Source organism: Gopherus evgoodei, chromosome 3 (genome assembly GCF_007399415.2).
Source record: "Gopherus evgoodei ecotype Sinaloan lineage chromosome 3, rGopEvg1_v1.p, whole genome shotgun sequence".
NCBI classification, from domain to species: domain Eukaryota; kingdom Metazoa; phylum Chordata; order Testudines; family Testudinidae; genus Gopherus; species Gopherus evgoodei.
In genome coordinates, this window is record NC_044324.1 from 14036250 (window position 1) to 14050730 (window position 14481).

Sequence of the window (14481 nt, forward strand, 5' to 3'; positions counted from 1 at the left end):
GCCGTAACAACTCAGCAGTATTAACAACTCTCCGCAGTGCTAACACTGCACTACCCCCCAGCAGGAGGAACCAGATGTGACCTAGGGGCCCAGATCCTTGCCTCCCTTTCCGTGCCCATGACTTTGTCCTCTTGGACACCAAAGGGCCAGTTTGACTGGTGTTATTCCCACTAGTTATATGGACATATCAATGGCCTAATGTTGGGGCACCAAGTGCAACCTTGTGCCTGAAATTAACTGCACCCCCAGCCTTTCCACTTCTGAGATCAATGCCTCTTTATTCTGACTCCTGATCCTCTAATGGGGCTGCCTCCCTTCTGCAGATGCTAGTGTGAAACCTCAAATAGCAGTGCAAGATTGCTGCTGGTTAAATTTGCCCTCCTGGGTATACAGACTACGCACCTCCACTTACGATCCACTCCGGATCTGTGATGACACCGCAGAGATGCTTTAATCTTTAAACTGATGCTGTTTTTCAAGTGTCCACAGTTTGGTCCCTTTAGCTGATACTAGACCCAGCTTCCCCCATCCTTTCTAGCCAAGGAAAGTCATTCCGCATTTCTGCCACAGGATGGTGCAGCTGCCATTCTGTTACAACTGTTTCTGCTGGCTTCAAGGTTCACAGAAAAACTCTGGAAAACAATCTGGAGCAGATATTTCCTGTAATTCTCTTTGCCTAAAGTATTTGTGCATTTTTCACTGGAATCCTTGTAATACAGTTCCCAAGTAGGTATTTGTTTATGCTGTGTGCTACCCAGCAAACTCCATAATTCATTGCAGCCAGCCAATCTGGAATGCTCTTTGACTGCAAAGATTTACGAGATTCAATAACAACGTGAAACCTTTTCTCACCTGGCCTGAGCTCTCTCTGGCCATGTAATAAATCACAAAGACAAGATGATCCAACCCTGTTTGTCATGACATTTTGGTATTGTTTTATATTGTATTGGTTGTGGCTGTGTCAATAAACTGCATCTGAAGGAATACTGGAGTTCATCTGCTCCTGCCCCTTGATTTCCAACTGCCCTCAGACTCCTTGTCACATCACAACTAGTTAACACACAATGTTTGGGACATCACACTCTGGCATTTTTACTTTGGAGAATAAACAGGAAGAACAGATGAACTCTTAATAATGAGAGACTGCCACCTTCACCAGACGCTCCCTCTCTGCCTGCCTGCCTGAGGGTATTACATGGCATCCGTCACAATAGTATCTGAGCATGCCACCTTCACCAGACTCTCCCTCTCTGCCTGCCTGCCTGAGGGTATTACATGGCGTCCGTCACAATAGTATCTGAGCATCTCACCATCTTTAATGTGCTTATCCTCACAACTGCCCTGCCTCCCAGGGGACTGGTACCCCCCAGGGTTGATAAATGTGAAGCAATGCACACTGGAAAGCATAATCACAACTATCCATTCACAATGATGGGTCTAAACTAGCTGTTACCCGTCAAGAAGGAGATCACGGAGTCCTTGTGGATAGTTCTCTGGAAACATCCTCTCCATGTGCAGCAGCGGTCAAAAAAACTAACAGAATGTTGGGAACCATTAGAAGATGGATAAATAATCGGACAAAAATATGATGATGCCCCTGTATAAATCCATGGTACTTCCACACCTTCAATAGTGTGTGCAGATCTGGTTGCCTCATCTCAAAAGAGATATACTAGAACTGGAAAAGTTACAGAAAAGGGCAACAAAAATGATTAGGGGCATGGAACAGCTTCCCTACGAGGAGAGATTAAAAAGATTGGAATTGTTCAGCTTGGAAAAGAAGCGACTAAGGGGGGATATGATAGAGGTCTATAAAATCATGACACGTGGAGAAAGTGAATAGAGGAGTGTTATTTACTCCTTCTCATAACACAAGAACCAGGGGGTCACCCAACACAATTAATAGGCAGCAGGTTTAAAACAAACAAAAGGCAGTATTTCTTCACACAACACACAGTCAGCCTGCAGAACTCATTGCTAGGGGATGTTGTGAAGGCCAGAACTATAACTGGATTCAAAAATGAATTAGATAAGTGCATGAAGGATAGGTCCATCAATGGTTATTAGATGGTCAGAGATGCAACCCCATGGTTTGGGTGTCCCTAAATGTCTGACTGCCAGAAGCTGGGAATGGATGAAAGGAGATGCATAACTCAAGGATTGCCTGTTCTGTTCATTCCCTCTAGGGCACCTGACATTGGCCACTCTTGGAAGACAGGATACTGAGCTAGATGGACCATTGGTCTGACACAATATGGTCATTCTTATGTTCTTATTGTGTAGATGGAGAACTGAGGCACCAGGAGGCTAAATAACTTGGCCAAGGTCACACAGAAAAGCTGTGGCAGAGCAAGGAATTGAATCAGGATCTTCCAAGTCCCAAGTTATCATCCTATCCACTGGGTCAGTCTCTTGCTCTGGACCAGCATTCCTCTTTTGCTATGCTTTCCATACACGAAAAGCAACCCTATGCTGTCAGACTGAATGACTTATTTCCAATGAACAGAAAACAAGAACGAACCAAAGTAACATCTCCCAGAGAGAAAGCACAGTGTATGTATCTCCTTCGTAACAAGCAGCCTCTAAACTGAACACAAAATGGAGCTGCCTCTTGCGAGCTTGTAGACATGTAAAGGGCACAGAAAACAAAAATTGTAGCAGGTAAGTAGCCACATCTACCACATCTCTGAGGAGGGAGGGATGGAGCCCTGTTTCGTCCCCCACATACATAACTCAGAAAAGAGGATTGCTTCTAAAGGGAAGGGAAGGGAAGTTAATGTTTCCAAGGAGACCCTAGGAAACTGACACGGTCACATGGGGGACACCTAGGAAAGCAAATGGGACATGAGTTTGCAGTACAATACAGCAGCAAAAACGATCAGTGCAGTTTGGCGCTGCATAGGCCAAAGTATCACATCATGCACCAGGGAGAAGGCAGCACCTCTCTCTGGGACTCTGGTGCCAGCACAGGTGGAATATTGCATTCTACTGTGGGCACTGCATTACCCGAAAAATAGTGTCAAGTCGGAGTGCTTCATGGCTTCCAAGGCCAGACGGAATCAGTGGGATCATCTAGTCTGACCCCCTGTGTGGCACAGGCCAGAGAACTGCCCTGAAGACGAGCTCTGCTCCCTTCCCACACCAGGAGTCAAAGCCATGCTCCCTGGGTGAAAACTGGGAATCCTACCTGCTAGCCATGTGGATGAGAAGAGAGTAACAAAGGTGCACGAGAGGCTGCGGGAACTGATTTTTGAGGCAGCATTAAGAAAGGAAACTTCAACTAGTTGCACTCTGCCTCAGTACAGTCCTTTGGGTTCCCCTAGAGATCCCTTGCCTCCTCTGTTCCCCTTTGCCAACTTCTAGACAAGCCTGCCTCACTGTGTCTGTTTTCCAGTTCCGTTAAACACCTCCTGGTGCCAATCCTCAGCAGGAGGCGCTCCATTGACACTAGCTAAGGATCTGGGCCCCGACATATTGCAGTGCAAAAATAAACAAATGAATGAATCACCATCCTCCACTGAGAGACCTAGATGGGCTCTGAGCTGGACAGAGGACAGATGGCCGGAGGAGCTGGAGATCTCATTAAACTAAACAGCATGCAGGGCAGTCTGACACTAATCCTTCCAGAGAAGGGATCTGAGCTAGTTCATTGCTGCTACGGGACTCGCAGGCAGCTTAGCACGTGAAATAACTGCAGGGCGCCTTCATTTGAGAAGTGCAGTTGTTGGGGTAAAGAAAGCCCCGGGCGCAGACCTGGCTCATTTGTAAACAGTCACGTCGCAACTGTTCTGGGGGTTACCAGGACTTTTCTGCTGCCCCCAGGGGCTGTCGGTTATGCAATGGAGTCACGCCAGATTTACACCATCACAGCCAGCAGAATCTAGCCCAGACCTGGTGACGCTTTGAGGGAAAAAGCAGCAATTTAGGCAGAAATGCGAACACATCACAGCAGGCAGAACTTGACCAAACAACGACGGGGAATAGTTTGGAGGGACAAGGAGTAGCGGCTGGGAGAAAGGAGAGGGAAATGAACAACAGGAAAGAGAGGCTGGATGGCAGGAAAACTAGAGGTGGGATCTAGTCGACTGTGAAAGGTCTCCCAAGGGCCATACGGGAAGCCCCAGTGCTTGAGACATTTACAGCTGGGCTGAAGAAAGTCCTGGAGCACAGTCTGTAGGGAGCAACCCTGCATTGACAGGGGGTGAAGTCAGGGTTTGTTGGGTCTTTTCCAATCTCTAACAGCTGGGAACACAGACTGGAATTCCAGGCATCCCTGCTTCCTGAGCGCTTTGGGTATGTCTACACAGCAATGAGACACCCGTGGCTGACCCGTGCCAGCTGACTCAGGCTAGAGAGCTGTTAATTGTAGTGTAGAAATTTGAGCTCAGGCTGGAGCCTGGGATCTAAGACCCTGTGAGCCAGAAGGTCCCCAGAGCCAGGGCTGCAGCCTGAACCCGAATGTCTACAGCACAATGAAACAACCCCTTACGCCAAGCCCTGGGAGTGTGAGTCTGCTGGCCCGGGCCAGCCACGGGTGTCTAATTGCAGTGTAGGAGTACTCTGGTTCCTCAGCATGTCCGCCCAGGGGCAGGACTCAATCCAGGATCAGACTGGGTTAATTAGACCAAGGCCTGCAAGGGGAACTCCCGTAGGGCTGGCCAAGCATGAAGCAGGGGGAAGGGGAGAGAAAACCATTTGGTGGCTGGTAGCTGCATGGGCCACAGCAGGCCTAGGATGGCTGGTGTGGGAGGGAGACAGGTTCTCAGCAGTAGCTGACAATTCCCCACCAGGCGTGGGCGGCCAGCCATTTCCTCCTCCCTCTCTTTCCTTTACAATACCATTAACTCCAGAGTCTGAGAGGCTAGGCAGTGGCTCAGGGTCATCACGCCTCTCCTGAGGAACAATACTAACAATGCCAGTGCCCAGCGGTTTCCTCTCGTCACATTAATGGGACGCTCACACCCCCCACCCTGTCCTTTGCCCCATCTGCTTATGAGCTGACTAGCCAGCAGTTAGACACTTAACCCACTAGGTGCCAGATGTGCACAGCTGGGGCTGCTCTGGTTAGGCACAGCTGGCCGTGTGCTGGCTCTTCCGAGCTAGACATGTGCCCCCTGTTCTATTGGCTACCACGGCCTCTCTCTGTACACAGGGGGCGGGGAGGAGCCTGCCACAAGAGCGAGTCGGGGACAGTCCTCCTAGAAACATTGGCATCAGCACCGATGCCAATCCACTGCAGGCGAGAATGGACGGGCACATGTGTTATGCCCGGGCCGCCAATGGAGAGTAGTGACCTAAAATGAGGAACACGGGGGAAAGCAGCAGCCCCAGGCAGAGCTTCCTTAGCATAACTAACAGTTCCTGCAGCCTCTGGGCCTGGGGCAAAGACTGTCCCATCCTAGCAGCAGGGCTGGGAGACGAATAAATAATTTAGGGCCCAAACAGAAGGAGACTGTGCCTGAGTAAGGACTGGTGAAACCTTCACAAGGGTTTCAGGATCCAGCTGGTAGCTAGGAAAGGCCTGATGGATGACTCGAGGAACCTGGAGGCACATCCGCTTGTGACCAGGTCTGTGGTGAAGGGTGAGGACGGAAAATGGGAAATGCTGCTCAGAGGGACAGGGTGAAAGAGAAGCAGCAAAGCAAACAACAGAAGGGGAGAGAGTGGAAAGCAGAGGATGATGTTGAAAGGGGGAAGCTACTCCTTTCAGGTGCCAGGACAGTTGCTAGATGAGAGAGAGGGGACGAGTATGAATTGGGAGGATGACGAGGCAGGGATCGAGTGGGAAGGACGTTCGGGGAAGTTTGTTTTAATCACATGTAAGGGTCTACAGGGCTGCCCAGAGGATTCCAGGGGCTTGGGGCCTTCGGCGGCAGGCGGCTCCGGTGGACCTCCTGCAGGCGTCCCTGTGGTGGGTCCACTGATCCCGCGGCTCCGGTGGAGCATCCGCAGGCACGACTGCGGGAGGTCCACTGGAGCCGCGGGACCAGAGAGCGGCAAAGCGCCCCCCGTGCGGTGAAATGTCTAGAGCCGGCCCTGTTCGGCGGCTGGGGGCCCTTCCATTCCGGGACTCGCTGCCAAAGTGCCCCGAAGACCCACGGCAGGGACCCACCACCGGCGAATTACCGCCGAAGCGGGACCTGCCACCGAAGTGCAGCCTGGTCTTCGGCAGTAATTCGCCGGAGGGGGGCCCCCGCCGCAGGTCTTCAGGGCACTTCGGCGGCGGGTCCCGGAACGGAAGGGCCCGCCGCCGACGAATTACCACCGAAGACCATGTTGCACTTCGGCGGCGGGTCCCGCTTCAGCCATAATTCGCCAGCGGGGGGTCCTTCCACCCCAGAGCTGAAGGAACCCCCCTGCCGGTGAAGACCGGGAGCGGAAGAAGCTCCAGGGCCCGGCCCCACAAGAGTTTTCCGGGCCCCCCGGAGCGACTGAAGGACCCTGCTCCAGGGGCCCCAAAAAACTCTCATGGGGGCCCCTGCGGAGCCCGGGGCAAATTGCCCCTCTTGCCCCCCCTCAGGGCGGCCCTGAGGGTCTAAATGAACCTAATGAATGCTTTCCTGACAGCTAGCTGGGATGGGGAGAGACTTCGAATGTGTTCATGTAAACACCATTTTCTCCTGCTCTGCTGAGATATCCAGCCGACAGAGCGGTGTTTTGCTCTAAGTAATCAACTTTGGCTGGTGTTGGGTTACAAATCACTTTAGTTCTGAATGCAGGGGTAGTGAAATGCTGTTACCAACGTTGTAATTATTATAGGAATACAGGGAAGCAGGACTGTGCTTAATCTGTCTCAAATAAGGAGGCCACCCTCAGCTGAAATGACCTCATTAAACCAGGGGCTCGAATGCCAGTGCCTTGTGAAGGTAAGACAGGTGAGGACAGGTGTCCCATCCAGGAGGATTGCAAACCCTCCCCAAGGGTTCCCCCTGGTCTGGTTTAACCTGTTCCTCCCCACTGTTCAAAGAAAGCTAAATAGGCCTCATTAGGAGCTTCTTTTCTTATTTTAAATGCTCAATAAGAGCTGAAATCAGTTAAGATGGGGCAGTGTCTCTGCCCAGCCACCAAAGGGCTGAAAATCACTAAGAGACTGATGCACAGAGGTCACAGCAGAGAGACAGGTGGCAGCAGATGGTGACTGAGTCAGCTGGTGAATGAGTGGCTGGAGAGGAGCAGCGAGTGAGTGCCGAAGCAGTGGCGTGAGTAAGGTGCCTCCTTACCTCCACCCAGGGTGGGAGGTGAACTCTGCAGATGCACCTCTGGGTTTGCACTGACCAAGGACAGCAACTGTGAGTGGGGTGCACAGAAGGGATGAGTAGGTTAAAGGGACTTTTGGGTTGCTGGACTTAAGAGCCTCAGGGGAAAAAGACACTGCCCAACTGTGACAAACTGGGAATGTTCTTGATGTTTCCTCTGAATACTGTGTTGGTGCCTCAGTGTCCCCTATGCAGTTCTCAAGTATCTAGGTGGTGGGATAAGGGCGTGTGATTGCTGCAAAGCAAAGGGCCAGTGCACCTAAATGCCTGGCACTCTGTCTCCTAGCAACTGATGGCCTGGGCCCCTCCTCTGCAAAGGTGCCAGCTGAAGGTGTTGGAGACAAAGAGAGCAGGTGACCTCCGGGCCCGGGAAAGGGGCTGAGCAGAGAGGAGGGGCTGGGAGGGGTTGTTAGGCTGGAGCTGGTTGAGGGCAGATGTGGGGGTCTGGCTCACTGCCCCCAGAATGGACCCAGCCAAGGGGTCCGGTTCTCTGTATCTACAAGCTCTGTTTTAGACCCTGTTCCTGTCAGTCATCGAATAAACCTCTGTGTTACTGGCTGGCTGAGAGTCACGTCTGACTGCAAAGTGGGGGTGCAGGACCCTGCGGCTTCCCCAGGGCCCCGCTGGGGTGGGCTTGCTGTGGGAAGTGCACAGAGGGGCAGAGGATGCTGAATGCTCCAAGGAGAGACCCAGGAGGTGAAGCCGTATGAGCTTCTTGCTCTGGGGACAGTCTGCTCCAAGGGAGAGGAGGCTCCCCAAAGTCCTGACTGGCTTGGTGGGGAGCAGTTCCAGAGCATCGCCCGGGGACTCTGTGACACCAACTTATTTGGAGGTGGGTCTTTTGCTCATGGTTTATGTTTATGAACCCTAATTGCACTGTTTTCCCAATTTAACACCGAGTTACTTCTCTCCTATTAAAAGTTTCTTTGCTACAATCACTAAAAACTCTGTGTTAGCGAGTGGGGAAGTATTACCTCTTAGAGGTGCCCGGGGGGTGGGGGGGTTATGCATAATTTTCCCAGGTTACTGGGTGGGGGCTCGAGCCGGTTCTGTGTTGCATCAATAGAAAGGAACCTCGAGATATTGAACCTGGCCCTATGGCTGCCGGCTCCGCAGGGTAACATTTTGGGGGGCTCATCCGGAATGCTGGGTCAGTCCCCCTCACAAGCACATCTTGAGTGAGTCACAAAGTTGGGGAAACAATTGTGTTTATATTATAGAGGAAATCACTGTTTGTATCATGGCGAATATGTCCGGTTGGTTGGACCCCGACTCAGCAGCCCATAGCTCAGGGGCTGCAGCCTCGGCCAATGATTGTGCAAAATCACTGGGGCAAACATTGGAAAAGATTGTGTTGTCCCATGCTATGTCAAGCTCCCATCGCACGTTAAGATTATTTGCTGGGGGTCCCATCCCAATACCTGGGGAGGAGGAGTATGAAGCCTGGTTAGAACATACCAGTGAAATGCTGCAGGAGTGGGCTGGACCACATGCAGAAAAGTGAAGATGTCTGGTAAAGTGCTGCAGGGGGCCGGTATTAGACGTGATTCTTACCCTGAAGCTCACTAACCCCGGGGTCGGCGGGAAGGACTGCCTCGCTCAGATCTTTGGGAGAGTAGAAGGCTCTGAGGACAGTTATTGTAAGTTGCTTAATTCCCAACAGTGAAGGGGCAAGAAGATTTCAGCCTATATACAGAGCTGGAGAGACTGCTTCAGAGAGCTGTCATGAAGGGAGCAGTGACTGCTGAGCAGATGGACCGGACCGGACCAGACTAGCTCAAATTGTAAGAGGAACTCAATATCAGCACCTGATTCTCCTTCATCCCCAGTGAAGAGATGAAGGAGTAACCCCCAAGTTACTCTCAGCTGACAAGAGGTCAGAGAGGAGGAAGAAAGGCAGGCTGCCAGCAAGTTTTGGGAAGCCCAGCCCTCTGAGCCAGCCAGCACAGCACCCCTGCATTGATGTTGGTCAAGTTCCTCTCTGGTGCTCACCAAGTGCAGGTCCTGACAGAACAGATAGCTGAGCACCATTGACTGGAGTAAGACTTCCGGGCGCAAGGAGCCTCTGGCTGTGGCGATGAAGAAGTCAGCATTTACAGCCACCATCACACCCAGGCGAAGAGGGAAAGGACAATTCTTCTGCTACCACTGTGGTCAGGATGGGCACAGTGCAGCCAAGTTCCATAATGAAAAAAAATCGCTCTTAGTGTATGGAAAACCGAGGACCAGTTGGGAGGCATCAGGGAACTGCTGAAGGGTCTGGGGACAGGGGCACCCAGACCCACAGGATTTGAAGGATCCCCTGGAAAAGACTGTCCAGCTGGATCCCCCCCAAGACTGATAGGGCCTGGAGCAGAGGTCACGGTGAGGATTGAAGGGGCGGAGTGTAAAGCCATGCTAGACACTGGATCTCAAGTGACTATTATATTTCAGTCATTCTACCAACAGATGCTTAGGCACCTGCCCATACAGCCACTGACTGGCCTTGGTCTGTGTGGCCTCAGCATGGATGACTACCCCTACCAAGGGTATGTCACAGTGCACCTGGAATTCCCAGGGGAGGTTGCTGGGGCAAGAGAAGAGATGGACACAGCTGCCTTAATATGCCCTGATCCTAAAGGAACCTCAGATGTTTCTGTGCTGACAGGGACCAACTCCAGTCTCTTCAAGGTACTCGCAGATTATTGTGGACAACAAGCTGGGGCCCAATCACTGAACACCCTGCCGCCTATAGAGAAGGACAGGAATCGGTGCCAATGCACTCACTGCATGGGAGACGAGAGAGAGGGGACGTTCAGGGCTCTGAAAGGGTCCCGCCTGGACTGGGCTCAGACAGGCAAGAGAGGGTCAGTCTGAACAAGGTTGGCTGCTGGACTGAGCATGGCTGAATCAGGACACAAGCACGGGACAGATGGAAAGGTCCCTGTGAATCAGGCCCAGGGACAAAAACAACAATGACCTGGAAATCTACCGAGAAGGGGATACATTGCAAAATGGGCATCAGCAGAAGGAGCCAGGGCAGGAGGGCGAAGGAGAAGGAAGCAAAGCCAAACAGCAAATGAATCCCAGCAATTTGAGATGCCAGACCCTATTCGGACTCATCTTGTCCAGCCTGGGGATAGTGCAAGAGACTGACTATTCTCTAGGGCTTTGTCCAATCCGGTTGTAATGACACAAGCAAACAGCTTCCATCACTTTCCCTGGGAGCCTAATAAGATCTCACGGCCTGGAAAGGTTTCCCAATAGCTCCTTTTTCCCCCCATTCCTCCTAGTTCCTCCTCAATGGATCAGCCTCTGAAGGCAGATCCAGGCTGCCTAAAACCAGGAGCAATTAAAGCTTGTGTGGGAAATTAACCAGCCCTGGTTAAAGCTACATTTAGCATGAGCTGCACTCGGGTCACCCTATTGCGGGAGCCCTGGCACTGTGTCACTTGCTTTGCTTGTAAGCAGCAGGAGACACGACAGCTGAGGTTCTAGAGAGTGCATCATTTTTCACACCCGGGCCTGGCTTCTCCCCGCACCTTGTGTAAGTGTTTGAATGAGGAGAACACTATGTGGATGTCAAATACTAGCAGATCGGGATTCTCTCATAACAGGGCTTCAGACCCACTTTGACCAGGTGCAGATGACCACACAGGGGGCAAAGAAGTGGGAAAAAACAGGTGCCAAATACCCAGCTCTGTACTTCCATCCGTGTTCCAGTGAGCAGGGAGGTGATGGGGAAATGATAGCAGAGGGTAACCCTAGAACTCGACAGCTGAGAAAGGGCGCTGGATGGAACTTAATAATAAGGCTGGAGATTCCTTGCTTTGGTGGGGACAGGGGACAGATGAGAAGTGATCTCACCAGTTTGGAAGGGGATTGGAAGGAAAGTTACAAGGTGGCTGGAGACCAGGGCTGTGTGTGGAAGGGGGCAGAACGACTCTGCAGTGTGTTCAAGTCCCCATTTCTACCTGCCCCTGAGCACCTGCAGGTGGTGCTGGGCCTGAGAGAGTTGTGTGGCTGTGCTTCCTTGTCTAAGGTTAGGAGACCTGATCCAGGAAACCTCTGGGACATTACTTGGACTGGGCAGCATTTACAGCACTTGGACAATGGGGTGTCTCTGCCCATGTTACGGTGATAAAAATGATGCCATCTATTGTGCACGCTACCTCGCCCAAGGTTCTCTCCCTACCAGCTCTGGTTTCACTGCCTTGGGGGTGGAGGGAAGTGGAAGGATCACAATAAACCTGTGTGTATCCTACAGTGCCCATCCATATGCCCACCCCTGGCAAAGATCGGAGACTTATAAAAGGCGGTCAGGCAGCCAGGGAAATGGCCCTGGGTTTTACCTGCAGCTCTAGGACTTTGATGCGATGCCGGTGGTTCCTCAGCTCCTCCTGCAGCTCAGAGATCAGCTCCCGCAGCTCCAGGATCTGCTGCTTGCGCTCTTCATTCTCATGGAGCCAGTAGGAGACCTCGTCCGTGCAGCGGAACATATCCGGGCACCTCTGCTCATCCATCTGCGGCAAGGTGGCGACAATCTTACACCGGCCATTGGGCAGGACCTGGTTGCTGTAATCCCCGCATTGGATCAGGCCCGTGTTCCCATGGTGCCCCCCACTGTCATCCTCAGCAGCCAGGGGCTTCTGCAGTGAGGGGCCGTTCAGGATGCCCATGAAGATGAGAGACCGCAGGGCCATCCTGGCGGAGCTGAGGGGGAGGGCGAACTTCATGAGGAAGGTGAAGGATGCAAACAAGGAGCCACCTGGGTAACAGTCATTCATTCAGTGCCCAGGATTGAGATGGCCACTTGGGGAAACCCACATGCATAGCACCAGCTACCGCCAGGACAGCCAATGGCTACTGTGCAAGAGGCCAAAGAGGAAGGGACTTGCTGGCATGTAGCTCACTGGGGGGATAACTGGGTAGCAACCACCCGCAAATGGGGAACATAATGTGTGTGTGTGAAGTGGGTTATTGAGGAGAAGGCACTGGCCTGATCCCGTAGACCTTTACTGTTCCTCATTACACCACCAGCTACCACCAGGCGACAATCCCCAGGTGCCCCCGCCAGCTCTCAGCACTAAGACGGTTCCTCTGCGTGGATCTGCTGGCAGCTAAGTCGCCTTAAAAATGTGCTGGCCGAGCTGAGAACTCCTGTCTTGGTTTACAGGACCCCAGACAGCCCTTTCCATCTGTCAGTCACAAGCCGCTTCCAGGAGACAGCGGGCTCCCCTAGAAACACGTAGGGGAAGACATCCATCAGCCAGCTTTAGCCATCAGCAACCGAGCTCCTTCATTAATGCAGGGGCAGTCCTCCTCAATAGCTCCCGTGTGACTGTTTAACCTGAAAACAAAGAACAAAGGAAAACGCTCTTCAGGCTTAGGCTTAATCCATGCCCAAGAAAGCTGAAATCTTAACCTACTTGCCCGGTTAGTCGCTCACAGAAACCTGCAAGTGCTGCAGCTCCCACGGGGGCAGCTGAAGCCGGGGGGCAGTCAGAGCACAAAACACAAGGCCAATCTGGCCCCATCCGTTTGCCCATCTCAGCTCCATTTTAACCTCCCCCTTCTTGCTTTCGTCAGCGCCCTCCCCTCGGTCCTGTCCTTCTCCGAAAGGAAAGTTAAATGTCTTCTGAACTCCGTGGCTGATCCCTTTACCACCACCTCCCTCCGCCCCCCCAGGACCACAAGTGACGCCAGGTGAAAGAGAGGGATTCACAAGTGGCATGAGTGAAAAAAAGCTATTCCAGCTCTGTCTGAGCGAAGATGAACGCCATAAAGAGCAACCATTTAGATCAGCTAGGAGCCCAAGTAGGAAGCACATACTTAGAGTTAACGTAGTCCTTGCTCGAGCAGAACTCCATTTGATGTGCATGGGAGCCTGCATTAGTAAGGACTGAATACAAATTGAGGAGACGTCCGGATCTGGAGCTACAGCTACACAGAGACATTTTTCCCCTCGCCAAAATATCAGCCTTGCAGAGGTTCTGGTCTGAATGGAATTCAAACCAAACAGTCCAGTATGGCTCTGTCTGGAAACCAGAGAGAACTGTACCATGAGGGACACTTCAATGGACTCCAGTTTTAAACTCGCTCACTAGGGGCCAGGTTGGGCACCTCTTACTTCCATTAGGCAGCAGTTACTCACACCATCATGGGAGCAGGGGGTTCCCAATCAGACTCCTGTATATGGCATCAGTCCTTTGCCCTTCCATAGCACCTTCCAGCCATGATGTTCAGGGCACTTGGCAAATTTATCAGGCTCACAACACTCGTGAACTGAAGCCCTGGGAGGCAACATGCCCAACGTCACCTGGCAAGTCTGTGGCAGAGCAAGGGAGAGAAGCCAGTTCTCCTGACACCCAATCATGTTTCTACCCCTTTACACAACAGCAGGGAGGAATGACGTTTAATCCACTTAACTTGAAGCCAGAGAAATTCCAGGGCCAGTGAATTAGAACGAAAGCTCTGAAGTGTGGCAAAGCTATGGCCCACCACAAGCCGAGCCCTGTGTGGGACTCTGTCTGGAGTGTAGTTTGGTTGGTTCGCAAAACTGCTTCAGTCTACAGAGGGGTCAGGGAGAAACCGACAGCTCCAGAGGGATGGGGCCCGAGTCTCCAGGGCCTTGTGTTAGCTGTGCAGAGCAGGTGTAGGATACTGTCAAGTCAGGAGGGGAGCATTTTGCACTTCATCACAGCTGAAGTTTTTAACCTTTGGGGGGGTGATCTTTCAACAAGGGAGAATGAAAATCCATCCCGGAGCTGCATTTCAGTGGGGGAACAGCAGCTCCAGCAGCATGACTGAATAAACAAACTGGAATCGGAAATCCAGCGGAACCACCCCGGAGCCTCACCCCCCAACCCTTTACCACAGGAGCTCCAAACCTTGCATCTGCCAGCCCCAAGAATCCCCCTTTCATGGCTTGGTCCCTCGCTAAAGGGCTCATCTTCCTTTCTGGCACGGTCCTAAAAACTGCCCTTCATGCTGAGGTGGGGTTTTGCCCAACCAGTGCATGCAGCATGTGGCAGGCAAGCAGGGTCAGCTTGCAATGAAAACTACCCCACCACCATCCCAGGAAGTCAGAAATGGACTCGGATTCTGCTCTGTGCTGACTACCCCACCCAGAACTTCCCTCTAGAAAAACACAGACAGAGCTAGGGGTTGAGAAGGGAATAGTTCATTTTACATCAGAGCCACCCCCCAGTGATAAGACGAAGAGACCCAAACTTACCTGCGAAAG

General features: G+C 52.1%; 1 protein-coding gene across 1 annotated transcript in view; it reads right to left on the reverse strand.

Annotated features, from left to right (window-relative positions):
- The window catches only part of LOC115647667 (angiopoietin-related protein 7-like), a 52445-nt gene extending 40423 nt beyond the window's left edge, over positions 1-12022 (reverse strand). Inside the window, exon 1 of the mRNA XM_030554361.1 lies at positions 11588-12022. Within this exon, the coding sequence (XP_030410221.1) occupies positions 11588-12022 (435 nt within the window). The remainder of the gene's footprint in view (positions 1-11587) is intronic.
- Positions 12023-14481: the final 2459 nt, after the last annotated feature.